Genomic DNA, 21,601 nt, shown 5'->3' on the forward strand with positions numbered 1-21,601 from the left:
ACCTTGATTAACGACAAAACTAAAATAATAATAAGATAATTGGCGACGATAGAATTACTGCTTAGATGAATAAATCCGTTTCTTTAACAAAAATATTAAGAGACATGAATGATTTTTGAATTAATCTAGTCGCATTGTATGATCAAGTATAATGATCGCGTCTATTCCATAAATTGTTTGCCTTTCTTTATATTTTTGAAATATATATTTATTAGGTTTATATAACTTTGAGACATCTTTTTTTGCACGTATATTTATAACGTTCTTCTTCGATTTTTCGATATTTCATAGCCGCTCTTAATAAGCTTGAAATGTTTTCCAACAGTCTTTTATATACGTAGTCTGTCGATTAATCCATAAAATAGTCATTAGACGTGAAAGGGTTAAAATGGCCACGTTGTCCTGATCGAGAATAATACGCGATACGCTGATTACTCGAGTGAGTCTAACGCATGTGAATCTATATATGCATGATAGAATAATGTTGTATTATACATTGTCGCATGAGTGAAGCTCGCTCTTTTCGCATCCTTGAAACGGGAAATGCAATATATATTCTATTTTAATTTGCATAAGATTATCGATAATTATGTTATACACAACTGACATACTAGAAATGCAATGCATTTTTTTCAAAATTATAATTTATTAATATAAATTACTATTTTTATAAAAAATTAAAGTCGATTTATATTATTTTTTAAATACTTTTTTATTTTCAAAAAATATGTAGAGTTTTTTTAAATTAATGGACACTAGTTTATTACTTTTTATTGCAATGTCATATAAAAATAGTCAGTTTTATTTTCAAACTTCCAAAATAATATGCTTTCTTGAAAGGGTCGATGATTGATATATTATTATTGCATGGAATTGCAAATGTGACGTATTACCGCGCATTATGCCAATCGCGTCCCCAGATCGCTCAAGAGTGTGTGTTGATATGAGCGATTACATAATAATTTGAAGCAGGTTTCGCGCGGTGTTCCCAGCTGAGGGGCCCTTGAATGGCGGATTTCCTCCGACTATGGGGCGACCTGGTTAATGCGCGATGCGTACAACACGCCCATTAACAGTTAATTCGATATATGCGTGACCTTAAAGAAGTTTGTATATCTAAATAGAGAGACAAATCAAGTCACGTGAGATGATGGATGATCGCATAATCATTACCAAATAGTGATCGATAATGAACTTCCTTTTAGCAATCATAGCTTAAACAATTATTTCTCGCTTAATCTCCCTCTCCTCTTTTTCTGATACTTTCATGCGATTCTAATTTATATTCTTAATTTATAGAAAAATAATATATCGATAGAAATATTTCTATTGTGAAATATTTATCTATTTAATTTTTTCTTTTCATTTTTGCGCGAGTACAAATATATGACGTATGTAGAATATTATTCGAGGAGAGGCTCTTTTCAAATTTTTCTCGATTGCATCTGATGGGACGAAATGACGGAATATTGATGATATGAAATAGAAAGAATGTGTGCGATTATTTGATATATTTCCTTTAGTTATATAACATTTTGACAATGCACGGATATCCAAATAAAATATGTTCGTGTTGAAAATAGCTTGGATAGAATTCAACAATGTAATACAAACATTCGATCGGCGATTGAAAGGACGGTGTAACTTTTTTAAAGTGGCACTATCCGAACAGCGCAGTTTTGCTGCGCTCGCATTACTCGCGTGCGTGCATCTCCGCATTACCATTTAGGATGCGGAGGATGTGTCTCCGCGCGACCCTGACGAGAGATCATTAGCGATCAAGAGTGGTTGCGCAAACTCCACAATTTTTTCTTCGAATTACTACGAGCTACCATAAATTGGTCACGACATCCGAATTTATAGAGATTTGTAGCACGCAATGATGAAAATGATCTCACAGATAACTCCAATAAATCGATTTTTCTCTTTCTCTCTCTCTCTCTCTCTCTCTTTCTTTCTTCCTTCTTCTTCTCCCCTTTCTTTCTTCGTTTCTGTTTTCTTATATTTCATGATTTCATATCACCTATTTTTTATACGGAGTGTCTGGAAACTCATTTTTTCAGCTAAAGATACTTTTAATGAAACTAGAGCTAGTTTTTCTTCAGTATAAATTTGATTGGACATGTTTATTTATGAACGACTGACTCGTTTTTTGTTATAGCTTTTCTTTTGAAAAGACTCAATTCCATAACGAAGTGCAGTTGTTGCGAACAATATAAAAAAACGCACTTTTCTTTCGTATTCGTTTTTTTTTTTCAATGCAGAATTTTAAACGGGCTGTGATATTGATATGCGAGGCCAGTTTTTCTTGAAGAATACAGAATTACATTTTGCGGTTATGCGATTGAGGTTTTATACGGCTTAATATCTTACAATACACATAAAATATTTCACAACTCGGTGAGAGAGACATTAATATGTTTTTATAAAATTATTAATAGAGCTATAAATATAAATGTTTGCTCTATGATTATATAAATAGCTTTTTTTTTATTCTTCAAAATATATCTCTTGGAAAGATTATCGAAAGACTCGGCGACGGACGTAATGATTCGAGTTATAAATCACTCGGTAAAATTGTAGAATGCTAATGCTTTTGTAGTAAATTGAATGTAAAGCTAGAATAGTTGCTTGTATTATAATTGAGAACAGCTTATCATAAATTTTTTGCAAACGTAGCAAGATCAGAGGTCATAGATACATGTAACAGTGATTTTTACTAACAATAAGATATTTTACTTTATATATTTATGTGAGAGAAGATAAGATTTCGCGCCTGTAAATTTGCATATGTAGATCATTGTAAATGCGTAATATGATGAAGCCAATCATTTACCGTGATAAAATTAGTACATAAGAATCTCTTGTATAAGAGAGTAAAATACAATTCCATTCAGAAGATATTATTTTCAGTAGTTATATTCATTGATGATGCATTTTTAGTGCGCGCAGAATCTTCTTTATTACGGTGCAAAGTTGCGTTTGCCTATCTCTCGCTGTCTTTAACGATTTGAATATCAGTACATCTGAAGAAATGTTGCAATCGATCCATTGTAAGACAAGGATATCTTGAATAATAATGCATTACTATTTGATTCAAAATTTATTTTATTTCGCATTGATTTTTAATCTCTTGTTTAATCTTTCAAGCAATAATCCTTCGCATCTTCATTTTCTTAAGAGCTATATAATGTATAATTAATTTGATATTTTTTTAAAATACAAAATAATATAAATTATCACCTTTCTAATACGTGTCGCGTGTAATATAACATAAAACATAACTAACTGAGCATATATTGCGTTTTTTCATATAAACGTTTATTGATCAGAAAATCAATCATTTGTCATCTTATCGCAGTTCTATGAGAGAACATTAATAATATACACATTAAAATTTCTTGTTAGATTTCTTTTGTAATATTCTCATTTTTCAGAGAACGACAAGGTGATAGGCATTAATTTATAACGCAATATAAATTTAATTAATAATATTATCATTACACGATATATATTAAAAAAATAATAATAATTAGTTTTGTATTAATAATAGATAGGAAATTTATTACGAATTGTATGACTTAAAAAAATAAAAGTATATGCGAGGGATTATTGTGAAAAATTGAAGACATTTTATATGCAATATACATATAATTCTATGATTATATTCGAATAATATATATTGAACTATTACATTTTTAAATTTTCATACCAAATTCTCATAGATCTTTAAATATACGAGAATTCAAATTCTTGATACCAAGAATTCTTATCACTATATGAACTTTTTATTATAGAAAAGTATAATTTTTCGAATTTGATACAATCAATCTACCATAAATTCGTCTTTACGAAAAGAAGCTCCTTGAAATCATCGATATCAATATCCGAGTCCTTACATAGCAGATCTCTATCTCTGATTTCGTGAATGTATCTTGCTTCGCATAGCTCTGATTCACGGTCTTCAGATTCCGTGTGTCCAATTTGCATGATTCGCGAGCATCGCGAGAAGAATTTACAACATTTAACGATTTACGATGGACGTACGATCATGCTGGATAATCATGCCCATCACGGAGAGGTGGAAGCCGACCGCCGGGGGGGTGAGCGACGCTTGCGCTGAAACGCTCTCCTACATAAGTATCGCGAGCTAACCGCCACGGTAGTATTGCAGAACGCGTTATCAGGCAATAGCTAACTGTAACTGAACAGCATAGTCATAGAATACTTTATCAAGACATTTGGACGAGTAGCTCTCATCAAGTGGACCAACTAAAGGTGAGTGTTTTAGCGAGATACATTTGGTGGTCGGCTTCTGAAACATTGTTTCGTGAAAATTAACAGATTGACAATTAGACGATTAGACGTGAATGAAAGTAATTTAATAATTCTTTGTTTTAATTTGAAGAAATTTGATAGATGTACAATATTATGACTGGAATATATAATTGCAAAAATTGTTGAAGTTAAAAAAATTTAATTATAATTAATAAATAAAAGTTTTGAAAAGTCGATTATTAATGGTTATGGAGACTCTATATAATTTTTTATAGGATTGAATTGAAAATGTTTTAAACAAAATTGTTTGCTATTTTACTAAAAAGTTGTTAGTTCAATATATTTTTGCCATCCTCTCTTTTCTCAAATCTTTTACGTTCTGTTAAACTATTAAATATCTTATATACAACTAGTAACTCTGGATTTTTAATACTGTTTTGTTATTATTTTGTATTTTATACAAATGCAAAATTTTTATTATTTTTAGTCAACATTTGAAACTTAAATAATACCTCATTTCTGTTGCATTCCACAAAAAGTTTTATTTATATTTTGCGCAGGTTTATATAATATATTTACATTTTATTTTAGAGAATATTTTTTAATTTATGTCTTATTATACAATAAAATATATATTATGATTTACTCAAGCTCTAGACATTGAAATGTTTCGCAAAGATAAAATTGATGGTTATTATAAATTGTCATTAAAAATGGCAATATATGCTATTTGTTACGCAATATTTCTCCGTCATGCGGTATAACTGGTATTATTAGGATATATTTCCCAATAAGTAACAGTTGCTAAAGTATGTAGCACGAATACTAAGCCATTCATCTCGCGCGCGGAAAGCGCTTTATGAGATTGTATATTCTAAATTGCAGATTTTTCCTTATTATTCTTTTAAATTCTTGTGTTCACATAAAATGATTCATTAAGCGAATCAATAACAAACATTTCAATTAATCTTATCGTCTAAAAAAATTTCGTCCTGAAAAATAATATAAATGTAATATAATTAAATATATGAGGATAATATATATATATATATATATACAGGGTGCGGCATTTATAGTGACGCGGGCATATTTTTCGGAAACGAAGTGAGATATCAAAAAATGTTTCAGACAAAAGTTGCATGGTTTCGAGGGGGCCACATGATAAAAATATGGATTTAACCTTAAGTGGTCTTTTCAAGGTGAGGTCAATGTGGTCGATGTTTTCTTAAATGGAACTCCACATTTTTTATTACATATTCTTATAGCTTATCCCGAGAGCTTTCCAAAACACTATAATAAAGTATTTTTTTATTAAGTACTTTTTGAGTTATTTTATATTTTAATCTGACATATTTTGATATAAAAAATAAAATATCTCGTAAAATATTTAGTTTTCGATAATCTTACCGTAATACTTTTATGTACAGAATACCTCACCTTGAAAAGACCACTTAAGGTCAAATCCATATTTTTATCATGTGGCCCCCTCGAAACCATGCAACTTTTGTCTGAAAGATTTTTTGATATCTCACTTTGTTTCCGAAAAATATGCCCGCGTCACTATAAATGCCGCACCCTGTATATATATATACACATATATATGGGATAATTTATATAATATATGAAATATAACGATAATATTTATATATATAAAATATATAGGTGATATAATTCTCAAAATATTTCTCTTTTTCAATTTAATACGCGATATAATTATTAGGTTTAATTGTTTAAAAAAAATAAACTTACCGATAAAAAAGTTGGCACAAAATTAGCTTAACAAGAAGGTGCTTGCGCAATAAAAACGCATATTCATTACCATAGTTATCACGTAAATTTGAAAGATGCATTACTGTAACGAATAAGAGCTCCCGCAATTCACGTAGTCAAAGTCAAGGTGTTTGAGCCACGGCTGCATTTAATTATCCTCGATACGTTTATATATCTCTTATCGACAGTAACGAGTTATTGCCGGAGTTACATTACCTTCACACTACAGCACTATTGCGAAATGAGCTGTGGAACTATAATGAGTATAAATAACGTATCTCTTTCTCTCTCTCTCTCTCTCTCTCTCTCTGTTAATGCCCGTTAAATCTGAAATTACTCGTGATCCCAGAAGGAATCCTCTTCGTTTCGTGTTAAAATATTCTTGCAAATGATTTCGACTCGCATAAATTTCTCTATAATTCGTTTTTTTTTTTTAAAGATTATTATATTCGTTACATTCATTAGGAAAAAAACATTCGTAAATACTTTCTGCAAAATTTTTCGTACACCTTATGCCAGGATGTAAATCCAAATATAATAATCTCTGGATGTGAAAAAATATTGACGTCTCTTTGTCGAACATTACGAATCTTTATTGAAGATCCCTGTGCGCGCATCATGTCATAACGCTTTGTTCATAGTAGTACCTAACAGCTGGTTTTATTCTTTCAGTTTTCCCACACGCGCTTTATGTTTTTTCTCGTTTAAAATTGGACACAGTTACAAAAGAAGAAATTATTTTCAAACCGCTATTTCTATTAAAATAACATTTTAACCGTTCTTAAACAGTTCAAATGCAATAATAAGATTTCTTTATTAAATTTGAAATTAATTAATCTTCGCATTTACGGAATACTTTCTAAATAAATTTCGCACAGTAATACCCGTGCCTTGACTCTTCTTTGCCGGTTTACCCATGTAATTGTTAGTACTCTGAGCCTGTTACTGTTATTATTTATTTTTATCCTCTCTCTCTTTCTTTTTTTAATTCATTAAATTCTTAACGAAACAAATATCTACATAACATGTGTTGATGCCTCCCTGAACATCGCGAACTAAATTTCTACAAAAATAGGATAGAGTGAAACTAAATTAAGAATGTAGTATCTTATACTGGCCAATCATATTTTTAAATTTATATTTTTCGCGAAATTATAAATATAATAATTCTATTAGATACCAATACCAATTATCCCGATAAGCTGGCCTATTATTCGTACACAAGGACGAATTTTTGTAATATATGCCGTAAGTAAATGAATCACTCGGAGCGCCGACACTGACCTAGATCGCGAGAATAGAAAAATGTCGAATCTCGTGAAAGCTTTATGCACAAGATACACTGCTGCTGAAATTAATCCACGGATGTTCGTGCTTTACGAGTGGTGCCAAATGTTCTACGTCAGCGTCACGCCCAGAGATGATGAATAATTATCCTCCTCTTTGCGCTAATTCCGCGAAATATCGTCGTGTAATAATATCATTTTATACAGCAATTCGTAAGTCTTTTGCAGCAGATATAAATTTGTACGAAACTGGCGGAAGAGCTTCCCACATTTCTTTTTCTCTTACATAAATCTCTTGTTATTATTTAAGCAGCTATATATCTTTTTTGTGTAGGAATAGAACAATATCAGTGTCGAATTGCAATTTGTACGAGCAATTTAAATTTGTATGGCGTAGGAAAAATACTCTGTTACACAACATGCATTATGGAACTTATATTAACATATTATGAATACACACGCACGCACACACACATGCATACAATATAATATCTGTTTTCCTTATTTTATATTATACTCGGTATTTCTCTCACGCGTGTTTACTCCGTTTTCTCGTGACAGATTCGTGCTTCTTATATTCTAATCGATTGGTTTTGATTATCTGGCCTTGGTGTTTAGCCTTAATTAAAATATATTGTTTAGTTACTGTTTTTCCGAGTGATATAGAAAATACTGTTTGTCCATTGTGGAAAATAATGCATTACGAAGTGAATGATAGTTACGCACTTCCGTAAACACGAGTCGGTCCGGTTTTTTATGCTGCAAGTTGTAAACATATTCTATTTTATTGAATGCAATTGCGTATCATGTAACAATTGCGACAAATGTTGAGTTTGTGCAATTTGAATAATTAAAACTTGCAATGACACATCTGACTGTTACCTCTGTATAATTATTAAAATCGATACCGATCGCAATTAGAGCTATTGAATAAATAACGTGCACATAACAGTAATTAATTAACGTTTAATCTTATAATAAATATAATATAGTATAATAAACATATATATATATATATATATATATATAATTGTTGTATTAAATTTAATTACAAAATAGAATAGACAAATTCATCTCATTACGCATCAGTTATGATGCGATATGATTTATCCTTTACATGAATCATATGATATTTGTCTTACGTTAAAATCTTATTATCTTGAATGATATATAATTGTTGTATTAAATTTAATTACAAAGTAGAATTGACAAATTCATCTCATTACGCATCAGTTATGATGCGATATGATTTATCCTTTACATGAATCATATGATATTTGTCTTACGTTAAAATCTTATTATCTTGAATGATTGATCTTTTTATACGCGACGATTATATTTTTCTTATATTTTGTTTGATCGAAGAAATAAGATTATGAAGAATTATTCACATAAATATTAATTACAATAGCAAAAAAATATTTATTAATTACGAAAAGAGAAAATTATACAGAGATTTTATAAATGGAAATAAAGAAACAGGTTGCACACATAACATTTTCAATTTATGAGAAAGAGAGAGGGGTCGAGGGGAATTGTGAACCCGCTGGAGGGTTGAAGAAAACTCTCATCGTGAGAGGAGAATGCTGAACTCGGTTTCGATCCATTTCGTGCACGTGACACACTGAACTGTACAGTGTGGGTCAAGGTAACGCGCGCGAGGGTCGTTTCAATGCGAGTAACGTTACACGAAACGTTGGCATAAATTTATCGATAAAAGACTATTCTCGGATAAACTGCAGAATTTTTTACGATATTCTTGAAAAAAAAAAGGTATACTTTTACTTCCTTTCGGTGGCCTTGAGGGCAATTAAATTCAAAAGAGATTCCAAAATATTATAAGTACAAGCACGAAAGATTATCAGTTTCGAACATATATCAGCAAGTAATTTTAGAAGTTTGACAGACAGTACAATTTAAAGATACAAAACTACTTGAAAAATAACATTCCGATGAAACGAGGAATATTGGAACTTATGGAATTTAGTTTCGAGGGTCTACGGGAGAGTTGCAGAGAAATTAGAACTTGACAAGCACAGATTTATATCTAAAATTCATGGAAGAATTTAGAATTCTTCAATTTAAGTATATTTGTACATAAAAAAAAAAAATGTTTGACGCAAGACGAGCATAGTTCAATTCGATTTAAGCGAGATTCGCATGAACGAACGTGCGGAGTGAGAGGCGTCCATTTAATTCGGGCACATGGCCAAAAAACCACCTTCCACGAGTAACCTCGAGTTTTTCGATACCTACTAATTCATCGTAGTAAAACACACACTTTTGCCGCGGAGGTCGACAAATGAGAGGAACTTTCGCTCCTTTTTTGACGTACACGTGACACACTGAACTCGTGAGGCTCACTGTGGGTCAGCGCGTCTACGCGATCGCATGTGTTATATTTGTTTTCACGTGTCACCATGGCGATGTAACATGTAACATGTAACGTCAGTCACAATCGATTGTGACCGACGATTGCTCCCAACGTGTCATGCGTGCGATGCAGGCCGCGTGTCGTGCACGTAATAATCGTGATTGATACATCCGAAATGCGAAGGAACGGGGGAAAAAGATTCCATAGCTTTATTATTTCTATTCAAATTTATCTAATGCAAAATTAATAATTTAGATAACATTCGCAGATTAAGAAGTAGGATGTAGCCTGTTCGGAGATCTATCAAAATAATTAATCAGAGGTATTACCTGTAATAAGTTAATCCGATTAAATTAATCGGAGTTTATTAAAGCGACTCTTGTTGTTCCGTCGAATCTTCGATCAGCTGATCAGTGGATGTACGAATTTACGACGCTATGGAAAACAAGTATTATCTCTTGTGGATTTATGGATTTTTACTTCCATGAATTCCACAAATTCTTGATTCTGTCATATAGCAGTCTACATAGATTTGACTTTGGAAAATTTTAAACGCATGATATCGTTATTTCGTAAAACCTCAGATCCATTGTGTTTGTTAAATCGCGCATGTGATGCAGCGATATGATAAGATTTCTATATCAAAAATGACTAGAACCTTTTATTGTCACTTAAATCTACGATACACAGGTATTACGTTTTCATCTTTTTATTTCTGGCATCAAGAATCGTCAAAACAGAAGTTAACACGATAATAACAAGTGATTATTTCTGAAAGAACATGTTTTGCTTGCGATGACGAATATTCTATTGCACGTGTTTGTCCAATGGCTAGACGCGATTGTCAAAGAACGAACAATTCACGGTTTAGTGTGTTAGCTAAGGATTAGTATGTTAGCTTGTTGTGTTAGCGGATACAACGGAAGCAATTAGTCCTTTACGAGCGTTAATTCGTGACTAACTGGCACCGTATACATTCTATAAGTTGTACGTGTGTTTATTTAATCTCTAAAAAAGATATATATTACGATCTTTTTTTTTCTATTAATCTATACAGAAGAAAAGAAAAAGAGAGAGAAGAGAAATATTTAATAAAAATATATTTATAAACAATTAGAATTTATTCAACTATTATATATCTATCATATATTTTATATTTTTCTTTATTTCATACATATACACATTTAAAGCAAATATAAGCAATTTTAAATTTATCTTTCTTCCTTGTTTTTATCGCTTAACTATGAATCTTTCCGCGCGACGGAGTATAGATATCGCACAAAATAAAAGTAACCAAGAGAGATACAACTCGAGGCACTTACGTGGTGCACACCGCGAACGCGTGCTCAGAACCCGCGGGGTGGGGACATATAAAAAGGAGGGTAAAGCCAGCCTCGTTCTTCCTCCATAGTCTAGTGTATGACGCATCTCTTCGCCGTCGTGTTCGCGTAGATCCACGCAGCTGTCACTCACACGCGACACTATTTTCGTGGACCACGTATCTATACGTCGTTGTCGTCGTTGACGACATCCTATATCGTTGTACCGATCTGCACTGCCAACTGCATCTGGCAGTATTCTCGCATCTCTGGTTGATGCTAAGTGTCCATCGCCGCGGATGAATCGCGTTCGCCAGCAGTAAGGAGGAAAGTCAGCAAGGTACTCTTTCCTTTTTTATCTTTTATCGAATCTTTCAATCTTGTCCTATTGAAGAAAAATGGGTCGGAAAAAAAAATTGCATATCTTTTACCTTTATCTTTTTTTCGTATAGAATTATTTCTTCTGTCCGGTTGTATCATCAATAACGGACCACATTGTATATTCCGTAATACAATGTATAGTAGAGAGTTAATTGAAATAGATTGTGACCTTTATCATCCCTATACAAAGCGGCGACAGTCTTAAATGCATAGAAATTGATTATAGCCGTCGATTTTTTTCATAAAGAAAGATAAAGTAAAATCTTGATAAAATATGAAAGTTATTTTTTTCTATTGAAACCGTATCGTGTCGACGACTACTCTTTGTCCGCGAGTCATTGTTTGAACAATCATTTGATAGTGAGCTACTTGATCTTAGGACTCTAGGAAACTAGGTTACAAACAATCTTGAAGTTTAATTGGGCTGATGGAATGTAGTATCGTGAAAAGATTTTATATGTGAAATTACAACATAAGATTTAAACAAGTCTGGATATCCTTTAACTCAGATATTAAAATTCTAAAGCCAAAAAGTTTAGAAAAAAATCTAGAATCAGAGAATTGTCTATTAATATAAAAATCACTGAAAAATCAAGAATGTTAAAATATAGAAGATTTCAAATCGACAAAGTTACAGAAATCAAATATATTAATACAATAAAGTCGAAATGCAAAGAATTGAATATACAAACTCAGAATTCAAATAAAATAAAATCTAAAAAATTTGTACAATTCTATAAATTTATTTTATTAAAATTTCAAGAAACGTATACAATCTTAGAAGCATGTTTATAATTAAATCGATGCACATTTATTCAAATGCAACAGTCTTACGTTTATCGCAAGAGTGTGTCTATCAATAAAAAAATCACGTTTGGCAATGTGATTATTTAACATTTCTATCATCAGCAGTCGATTGAGCTTACGAAAAATAGTCAGTGTTATGCTATGGTTGCATTTCGTAATCGTATTATAAAATCTGGGTTTTACAATATGCGTGACATTCTATTCGCTATTTTATCTATACACGAATATATAAAAATATTAAGAAATTTTAAGCAATAGAATTTTAATTAACTTATCAATCGCATTTTTAAAAGTATACTATTATATAACGTAGTAAAATAAAAAAATGTGATATTATTATATAATGAAATAAATAAATGTTATAAAAAAGGCAAAAACGACAAGGAAAATATCAACAACAATAAATTATACTTGTGGAAAAATTAAATGATTAAATGTTTTTAAATGATGAAAATGTTAAACTAAGAGAATTGGTATTTTCCTTCATTTTATTGCGATAGAGTAGTTTTTTTTTCTAGGCCTATTAACATGCTATTCTCGTAGATCACGTGTACTTGGCAAGGATGCGTGTGTGTAGGTTGTACAGTTTCATCAGCAGTAAGAGATACACGCGCATATTTTTTTTCTACCAATTGATAGCAGATGTCTCGAGAGATGTAAAATGAATTTTATCATTTATCGATGTCTTTGATCTGTGCTGCTTTCAATAACGGTATCAAAATTTATTATCAATATGTATCAAAATTTAATCTAATATAAAATTAATTTATGAAAATTGATAAAGATTACTGAATATTGTTTTTGCATTCAGTCGAAAAAAAATTATTATATCAGATTTAGTTTAATTACCCGATAATTAATTTTGCTCCAACTATTAACTGTACGCTGATGAAAAGAAGAGAATGGTTTTTTTTTGGCAAAGAAAGAGAGGATTAGATTTTTACAGAACGTCCTTCATGGCGGTCACCGGAAATAATTGGCACGATATTGCAATTGTTCGTTTGACCCTGGGAAGCGACAAATAGTGCATTCCAGAAACTTGGCCCGGTGGCGGACCGTTACACTTGCGGAAAATTTTTACTCTTAACACATAAAACAAATCACAAAACAATCATCCTCGAAGCAAAATTTTATCCGGGATCAAATTTTTCGACGAAATAGATCAAACGATCTTTTAATTAACACACCTAATTTTATCATTAATAATTTATAGGAGAAAAAAATATTTTACATGATTTTCAATGGGCTAAATTTCCTATGATTCATGTACCAATAGTGATCTGTCGATAAAAAGATTATGGATAAGATATATATTAATCTCCATAAAACAAATATCTCGAATAAAATAATCAAAGCGCGTATCTCCCCAACAAATACGTCTTCGTAAACAATTTGTAAGAGATTGTCGCGTGAAAGAGTATAGAACGTTATAGATCTTGTATTACGACCAAGGAGTATCTAATATTCCGTAAATGCGCACGAGAGCCTGTTTTCCTTTCAAGTCATCGATTGATGCTCTTGATTGATTTCATGGCTTCTTTTCAATTTGGTTCACCAGCGATGAGACTCAGCATGAGGCTCTTCATTTAAAAACGCACTTATGAAACTTGTTGGATAATTAGAGTCAGAGATTCCAACAATTTATGCGAGAGAATACGCATAAAAACGCCTTAAACCTTATAATTTTATTGCGCTTAAAAATTATTTTCCTTTAATGTCCGAAATATAATTTCAAGGCATGTGTTGATCTCTCTAATGATGAAATAAATTTTTGAATTTCAGAATATACATATAATATAAAGCCATACGCGTCAAACAAATTTTCTTCAAGGATATATATAAGTGATTATATTTTTCATTATAAAAGAAAATTCCTTTATTCTAATTATTCCGCGTCGAACGATCGAAATGTCGATTATAATCGGGCTATAACAGTTTTATTATTACGATAAATATGACAGATTTGCACAAATTTTTGCAAAAATGCTAGGTACATGCCTAGGTACAAACACAAAGTGTAAAACTTCATGTGGCAAAAGATTATGTTTCGCGACACCCTGTATGAGACATCGATCTCTTTTATTGTCGTGTCAACATGGCGAAGCGCAAAGCTCGTAAAAGCGCGATATATTTGATTTCCGAGAACAGATATATTCGAATGAGGTTAAACCCTTAAATGAAGGATCTATATAAGGGCCATTGACTGATGTCGTGGGTAGGTCAGTGGAACGCTTAAGCCGCCTTCGTTACTTTATCGCGCGACCTCGTAATTTGTAATGTAACGCGACGGAAGTAAAAATGCGCAAAACGCGCTGCAAATGATATGTTGTAACTTATTAAAAAAAAAAAAATTAACGCACATTCTATTGCTGTTCTCGTTGTACTTGGGAGCGCAATCTCGCATACGTGTAAGAACGTAAGAATACGGTCAAATGAGACAATTAGGACTTTTGTGTAAATGGAACAGTGCTATCAATTTTTGTAATAGGTAATTTAACAGATATTATTTTTTAATAATTTTTACTATAGCTCTGTGTTATCATAATAATCACTTCCAGATGATTACTGTACATCTGATCATTAAAAATTTATTACGTCTTGTTCCATTTGTATCTATGCACATCGCATATCTCGGCCTTAAAATATTAATTATTTTAAGTTATTTTGTAATTTGCTTTAAAAAAAAAAAAAGAGCGCATATTTGCGTAATTTATATATTTTTAAAGACGCGAGTTAGATATAAAGTTTAAGTACGACGATTTTCCAAAGTAAATATTTGTCTAGTATCTTATCAGTACGGTGTATTTATTTTCGATAAGCAACTGTAAAACATTTGATTTCGTTTTGCCTTAATTTGCATTACAGTTTATAACTGAAGTATGTTTCTGAACTCCAATAATATTATCACTCTTCTTAAGTTTTATCAAAATACAATTATGAGATTTATTAGTTTCTAATTTGAAAGACGCTGTGTATACGAAATATAATCGGAATTACAATTCAGTCAATGTAATTTTTCCTAAAATTTTATTTGACATAAAAATCATTCATACGACATTATAAACAATTCTTATGCGTCGAGTTCTATCGTTTCTGTTTTTTGATTAGGTCTATCATCGATAAGCAATGATTATCTGCAATTGAGTAAGTATTTTTATCGACACATCATATCCTACTTACAAAATTATACGGGATAAGAATACTCATGAGCTTAAATAATTAGTTCAGTGTTTTATCAATATTATTATATATTCTACATTTACATAAATAAATTCATCTCAAGAGATCTTTTTTTTTTAGATTTTAAATTTAATAGGATCTATCTACGGATATATTTCTTTTATTTTAATTCGTGAAAACATTAAAAAACGGGAGATCTCTATATACATACGGGAGAAGAATTTTCAAGACATTTATATCTAAATTTTAATCCAATATTTTCTTAAAGACGTTCATTCTCTTGACAAATATTGTATTTTATTAATATAATTTTTTTTTCATATAAATGCAGCAGTGAAAGGGTCTTTGTTAAACAAAGATTGCAGAAAGAACAATCTAGATTAACATTCGATAGGTATAATGATAGCAAACATACGTAATGTGGGGATAAGAAGATCGATCGCTGTCTAAGGTAGCGGACAAGTATTTTTATCGGCTAAAAGGCTGGATTCGATGAGAGCGGATGGTTATTTTCTTTGTAGTGGATACTTTGTTTCTCTTCGATCGATTTGTGCTAATTTTTAACTTTAGCGATTTGACACATGGTAAATTTATCACAACTATACATAGGTCGCTGTTTTGACAGAATTTAAATAATTTATTTATCTCGATCAAAAATGTACATTTAGAAGCGGGATTCTTCCAATGTGCTAATTGGTATTGCTATATATAGGGTATCCTACAAAAAACTGGGACAGATTATATCTTGGGAACGTTAACAGATAGGAAATTTTTTTTACGTAAGGTAAAATGTGTGATATATTATAAATTCTATCTTTTCTTATGTCTTATATTATTATTATTACGCGCGATATGTAAGGTGCAGTTGCAATTTTTAAAATAAATAATCTTCTATTATTAAGTGCATTTATTAATTCTTTATTTTATGCAAAAAAAAATTTTATGGAGTCTTTATAAAGGATTCTGAATTCTTGTTAGATGAGAAAGCTGTAAATATTCTTGTCAATGAAAAATTAATAAATTTCTAATGATTTCTCTCATTTTACTTTTCTAGACTTCGCGAATATGATTCATTTACCGATTCTTCATGAAATCGAATTTCTTAAATATCGTCATTCAGACGTCACGAGTTGTCTCGTAAGATGAGATCTCGAACTTATCTATGGAAGAGAGCGATAACGAGGTCAATGATACATGATTTTGCAATCGCGTCGAAGGATTAAAACCGAGTGCGATACTTAATTTAAATCTACAAATTGATACACATTAAGAAACATTTATTAATACATGTTAAATATATAAAAATGTTATTAGATCAATTATGTCATTTAATATAACAATCAACACAGCACGTTGTAGAATCAAGTGATTTTTATTACAAACGAGACATCGTATAATGTCACCGACACGAGTTCACAGATTAATTAATCGTATTGACGTAATGGTTGCTTGAACAATCCACTGATTGCAGCAATGTATCTCTTCAGTGACGTTTGTTAGTCACGCGCGGGGTTTCGTGTCTCATAATAATCAATGTGAGATATGAATTTAATCTTCAAATAAAAGAACAAGTATACGTTAAAACATTGTGTTAAGAAACTTATTATATTGCAGTTGAATAATTAAAAGCATTATTTTTTTAAGAAAATATATTCGTATATCCGACAAAGATTCACGTGTGAAAACTGATCGCGTATAACGTTTGCTGAATCAATCATACACTTTACATTGGAACTTACTATTGAATTTTTTAATTTGTTGACTCGCTCTGATTTTTCTTCTACAATATCGGCGCGACATAATCAATTAACGCGCGACTACTTCTCGTGCATACATATTGACATTGCATTTTCAAGTACGTGATAATTGTGCATAAATATCGTCTATGAAATGAATAAACGAATTGCGATTACGTGAACGCAAAATGCATAGTTACGCTCGAGTTTGCTCAAATACGTATCTGTTAATTTGCGCTTGTTATGAGCGTGTTAAAGTGTAATCGTCGTAACTCTAATTCTTTAATTAAATACGTTATGGCCCTACAACACAACTCTATTATTATTGCTACAATATTCCATTATTAAGTAATAATATAATTTTTCTTTTTATTCTTATATTAATTATTTTAATTACTATAGCTTTATAATTATTATAGCTCTTATTTGATTATTTTCAATCTCTTCTATCCCCTTTTCCATGCTATAAGTATAAGTATATTATAATATATTACAATTTATGATTAATATATACAGAGTGTCCCCAATTTAAATGTCAAAACTTTAGGAGCGTGTAGGGGACCGATAAACTAAGACAAAAAGTCCTTTAGAGATTTGCTCGTTTTTGCTTCGTTTTGAAGAAAATCGCAAAAAATGAAAAATTTAATTTTTACCAAAAAACTTAAAACAACACTAAAATTATTAGATTTATCAAAAAGTATTATAAAATAAAAATTGTAGAACATGGAATTAAGAAAAGAGAGTGAGTTAAAATCCTCCTGAGGTAAAATTAGAGGATTGTAGATAAATACGCGACAACGCGAAATTTGGTTTCTAATCTAATTTTACCTCAAGAGGATTTTAACTCACTCTCTTTTCTTAATTCCATATTCTACAATTTTTATTTTGTAATACTTTTTGATAAATCTAATAATTTTAATGTTGTTTTAAGTTTTTTGGTGAAAATTATTTGTTTCATTTCTTGCGATTTTCTTCAAAACGAAGCAAAAACGAGCAAATCTCTAAAGGACTTTTTGTCTTAGTTTATCGGTCCCCTACACGCTCCTAAAGTTTTGACATTTAAATTGGGGACACCCTGTATATTATCAGCATTTGCCCGGCAAATATTCTTTTAATGTTTAAAGACCCCCGTCCCCCGACGGCTCCCGCCCTCGCGCGGTGAGTAATTACAATGTAAATGTGTAAATATGTACAAAACATGTATCCTACAGAGAGCGTGGAAATGCGAAACAATTACACAGTTTCCGGAAATAAATACTGCGAGTAATATCACACATATTTACACATCGCGTGTATTCAGATTCAAGCTGCGAGTCACAGGCGAAAGACGATTGCAGCTGCAAAAATGACGTCCCGATCCTTGATGGTCAAATATTTTAACTAACTTCACACAGCCGGCGACAGATTATTTACTCGGGTTAACATATATAAGTAATCTTCTTCCTGAATTTCGAGATGGATTAATTGTCGCGTGTCATGTATTATGTATATACGAAAGACAATATTATTAATTATTATATATATACAAGGTGTCCCCAATTTAAATGTTAAAATTTTAGGAGCGTGTAGGGGACCGATAAACTAAGATAAAAAGTCCTTTAGAGATTTGCTCGTTTTTGCTTCGTTTTGAAAAAAATCGTAAAAAATGAAACAAATAATTTTCACCAAAAAACTTAAAACAACACTAAAATTATTAGATTTATCAAAAAGTATTATAAAATAAAAATTGTGAACATGGAATTAAGAAAAGAGAGTGAGTTAAAATCCTCCTGAGGTAAAATTAGAGGATTGTAGATAAATACGCGACAACGCGAAATTTTGTTTCTAATCTAATTTTACCTCAGGAGGATTTTAACTCGCTCTCTTTTCTTAATTCCATATTCTACAATTTTTATTATTTTTTATATTCTGCAAGTTTTTTGATGAAAATTATTTGTTTCATTTTCTGCGATTTTCTTCAAAACGAAGCAAAAACGAGTAAATTTCTAAAGAACTTTTTGTCTTAGTTTATCGGTCCCCTACACGCTCCTAAAGTTTTGACATTTAAATTGAGGACACCCTGTATATTAATCATAAATTATATCTGACAATTGATCTTTTATATTCACACCAAAGAAGATCTCTTTACATTTAAGAGAAGTTAAATTCATCGAAAGTCTTTTCTACGTATTTAACGTTAAATACATAATGTGAAAACGTTCAATTTGTGAATGGTCCAAGTATAACATTGACTTATAGTCTTTCGGAGATCATTGACCACATTTTCGCTGTCTTGGCACGAGATTCTCACGATAATTAACTACTTGGATCTACAATCACTCTTTTGAATGTTCCACTACCCGCTTTAGCATTTTTTATTCAATAAACGAGCATCGACCGCGACACATTTTGCTTCTCTTCTTTTATTTACGTCTGCATACCAATAGTGGTTGGATCAATTGATGTTCCAGCTACAAAACGTCTCGACAATTTTTAACTCGTTTCATTTATTTATTTTAACTTTGACTGCGAAGCAAATTTTGCTTGATTTAACCAGCAAGCAAATCTAGATATTGTTTACATTATATACAACATTTTTTTTATATCATATTTTTTACAACCTACATCAGGAAAGAGATCTTGAAATAGTTATATATTAATCTCACAATTAAATGAAAATAAAAAAAGAACATTAGAATATTCGACACACGCGTATTTTACGATATGAATACTATTTAAGAGAAGTTATTAGATATCTATAAAATTTTCTAAAAAAATTATTAAAATTTATATATTTTCTGAATAATAGTGCAAGAGAGAGAGGGAGAGTATAAAGAATAATACGGGACAGAAACTCACGATGAAATTAATAATAATGATAATTAATTATGTCAATAATTAATTAACAATAATGTTAATAATTAATAATATTATGATATTGAGCATTAAATCGTGATTGGACAAAATTTGCAGCTTCTAATTCACTATCTACCATTTCTCTCCAAGAAGAATAAAAATAAAAATAATATTAACGCTATAATAGAAGAGCCGTCTCTCGTCGTCCTGGATGATATTTCTCAGCGGGATGAATTAACATCGCGCTAATTGCGAAATTACTCGCGCCAATTGCGGAACATGCAATTTCGCATACAATCCCAACAACAATTGCAAAGAAATCATATTGATAATGAAGATGAAAAAAGTTAATTAAAAATTAAATCACACGCTGAATTTCGACGCGACGAGTGACATCATATAATCCGCGGTGAAATTGACCTGTCGTTCAATCAGATAGCAAGGAGAGTAGTTTGTTTATATCGCAACCGCAATATTTTTTGCCCCGTGCGAAAATGCTTGAAAAACGAAACACAAGTTAAACTCGTTGGGCATCCTCAGGTGCCCAAGGTAGCGTTAGGGAAGGGGCGCCCATATAAATGGTACCACTCTCGTTCCTTGTCGACCAGTTTTCAGGGTGCGTTGCTCCCTCGTGCTCTCTCATCGGTTTTGTCCTGGTTTTCTTCTTTCTTTTTTTGCGGCTTCTTTTTCTCCCCGATATTCGTGCGCTCTTCTCTTAAAACGCGCAATCCTCTTGAAGACCGATCGAGATTTCTTTCGCGTATCCTCACCTCGACGACGAAATTCCATCACGATGAGCACCAATATATTCGTCAGGATTTGCGGGCCGAAGCTCCTGCGCATCGCGAAAATGACCAATGAAAGGTCATGGATCTCCATCAGCAGGTGTTTTAGGTTGGTAGAGACAATAGGTTTGATAGGAACGTGTGAAAGAGATTGTTAGATCTTCAATTAATTTTTAATTAACTTTAGATTTATGTCTTTAATTGATTTTTAATTAACTTTAAGCTATACTGACCTACTTTTGTTTATTTATAGCTGCACAATTTATGTTTGAGAAAGAAAGAAAAATAAAAGAAAGAGAAAAATTCTTCAATTCCAGAAATCGTTACAGTAAATTTAACAAAACTTTTATAATACTGCTCATATATGCGCGAATTTAGATTCGTCTTCTTTTTTGCGAGATATCATTTTTTTTCCCGTAATTTTTCAGTTCTGAGATTGATTGTTTTGACAATCAAATTTTGAGTTATGTCATGATCGGATTCTTGTAATGTTTAAAAATTGGTAGAAAAATCTGTGGATGAAATGTGGAGTACACTTCACATTTGGAGGAACACCTGTTATACTCGGAAAAATTACTAAATTGCCAGAGCTATATTTATGCAGATTTTATTAGCATATATGCTGTCAGAGTATAGAACAGATATATCTCTGGATACTGATAATTACTGGACTCAAATAATAAAGATAGTTGAATATACTAAAATATTGATAGCACACTTAATTTTTATTACGCTGATATAAAGTTGCCGATTTTTTTTTATTATCATTTCAAGTTATCTTATAAGTATCATAATTTTGTGTGTGTGTATAAATATATATAAAATTCAAATAATTCAAGGAGCGGGTGGG

General features: G+C 31.2%; 1 protein-coding gene across 3 annotated transcripts in view; it reads left to right on the forward strand.

Moving 5' to 3' along the window:
- The first annotated feature begins 4,129 nt into the window (after window positions 1–4,129).
- LOC115238732 (glutamine synthetase 2 cytoplasmic) overlaps window positions 4,130–21,601 on the forward strand; it is a 27,347-nt gene continuing 9,875 nt past the window's right edge. Inside the window, exon 1 of one of the 3 annotated variants that reach the window (XM_029812781.1) lies at window positions 4,130–4,278. Coding sequence is in view for 1 of the 3 variants with exons in the window: in XM_029812780.1 (XP_029668640.1) it covers window positions 20,760–20,860 (101 nt within the window). In the remaining 2 variants the exon portion in view is untranslated. Of the gene's footprint in view, window positions 4,279–11,160; window positions 11,368–20,568; window positions 20,861–21,601 lie in introns of those variants that run through there. The other 2 variants (XM_029812782.1, XM_029812780.1) reach the window with 2 other exon arrangements.

Source organism: Formica exsecta, unplaced genomic scaffold (assembly GCF_003651465.1).
Source record: "Formica exsecta isolate Colony F162 unplaced genomic scaffold, ASM365146v1 scaffold353, whole genome shotgun sequence".
Taxonomy (NCBI): domain Eukaryota; kingdom Metazoa; phylum Arthropoda; class Insecta; order Hymenoptera; family Formicidae; genus Formica; species Formica exsecta.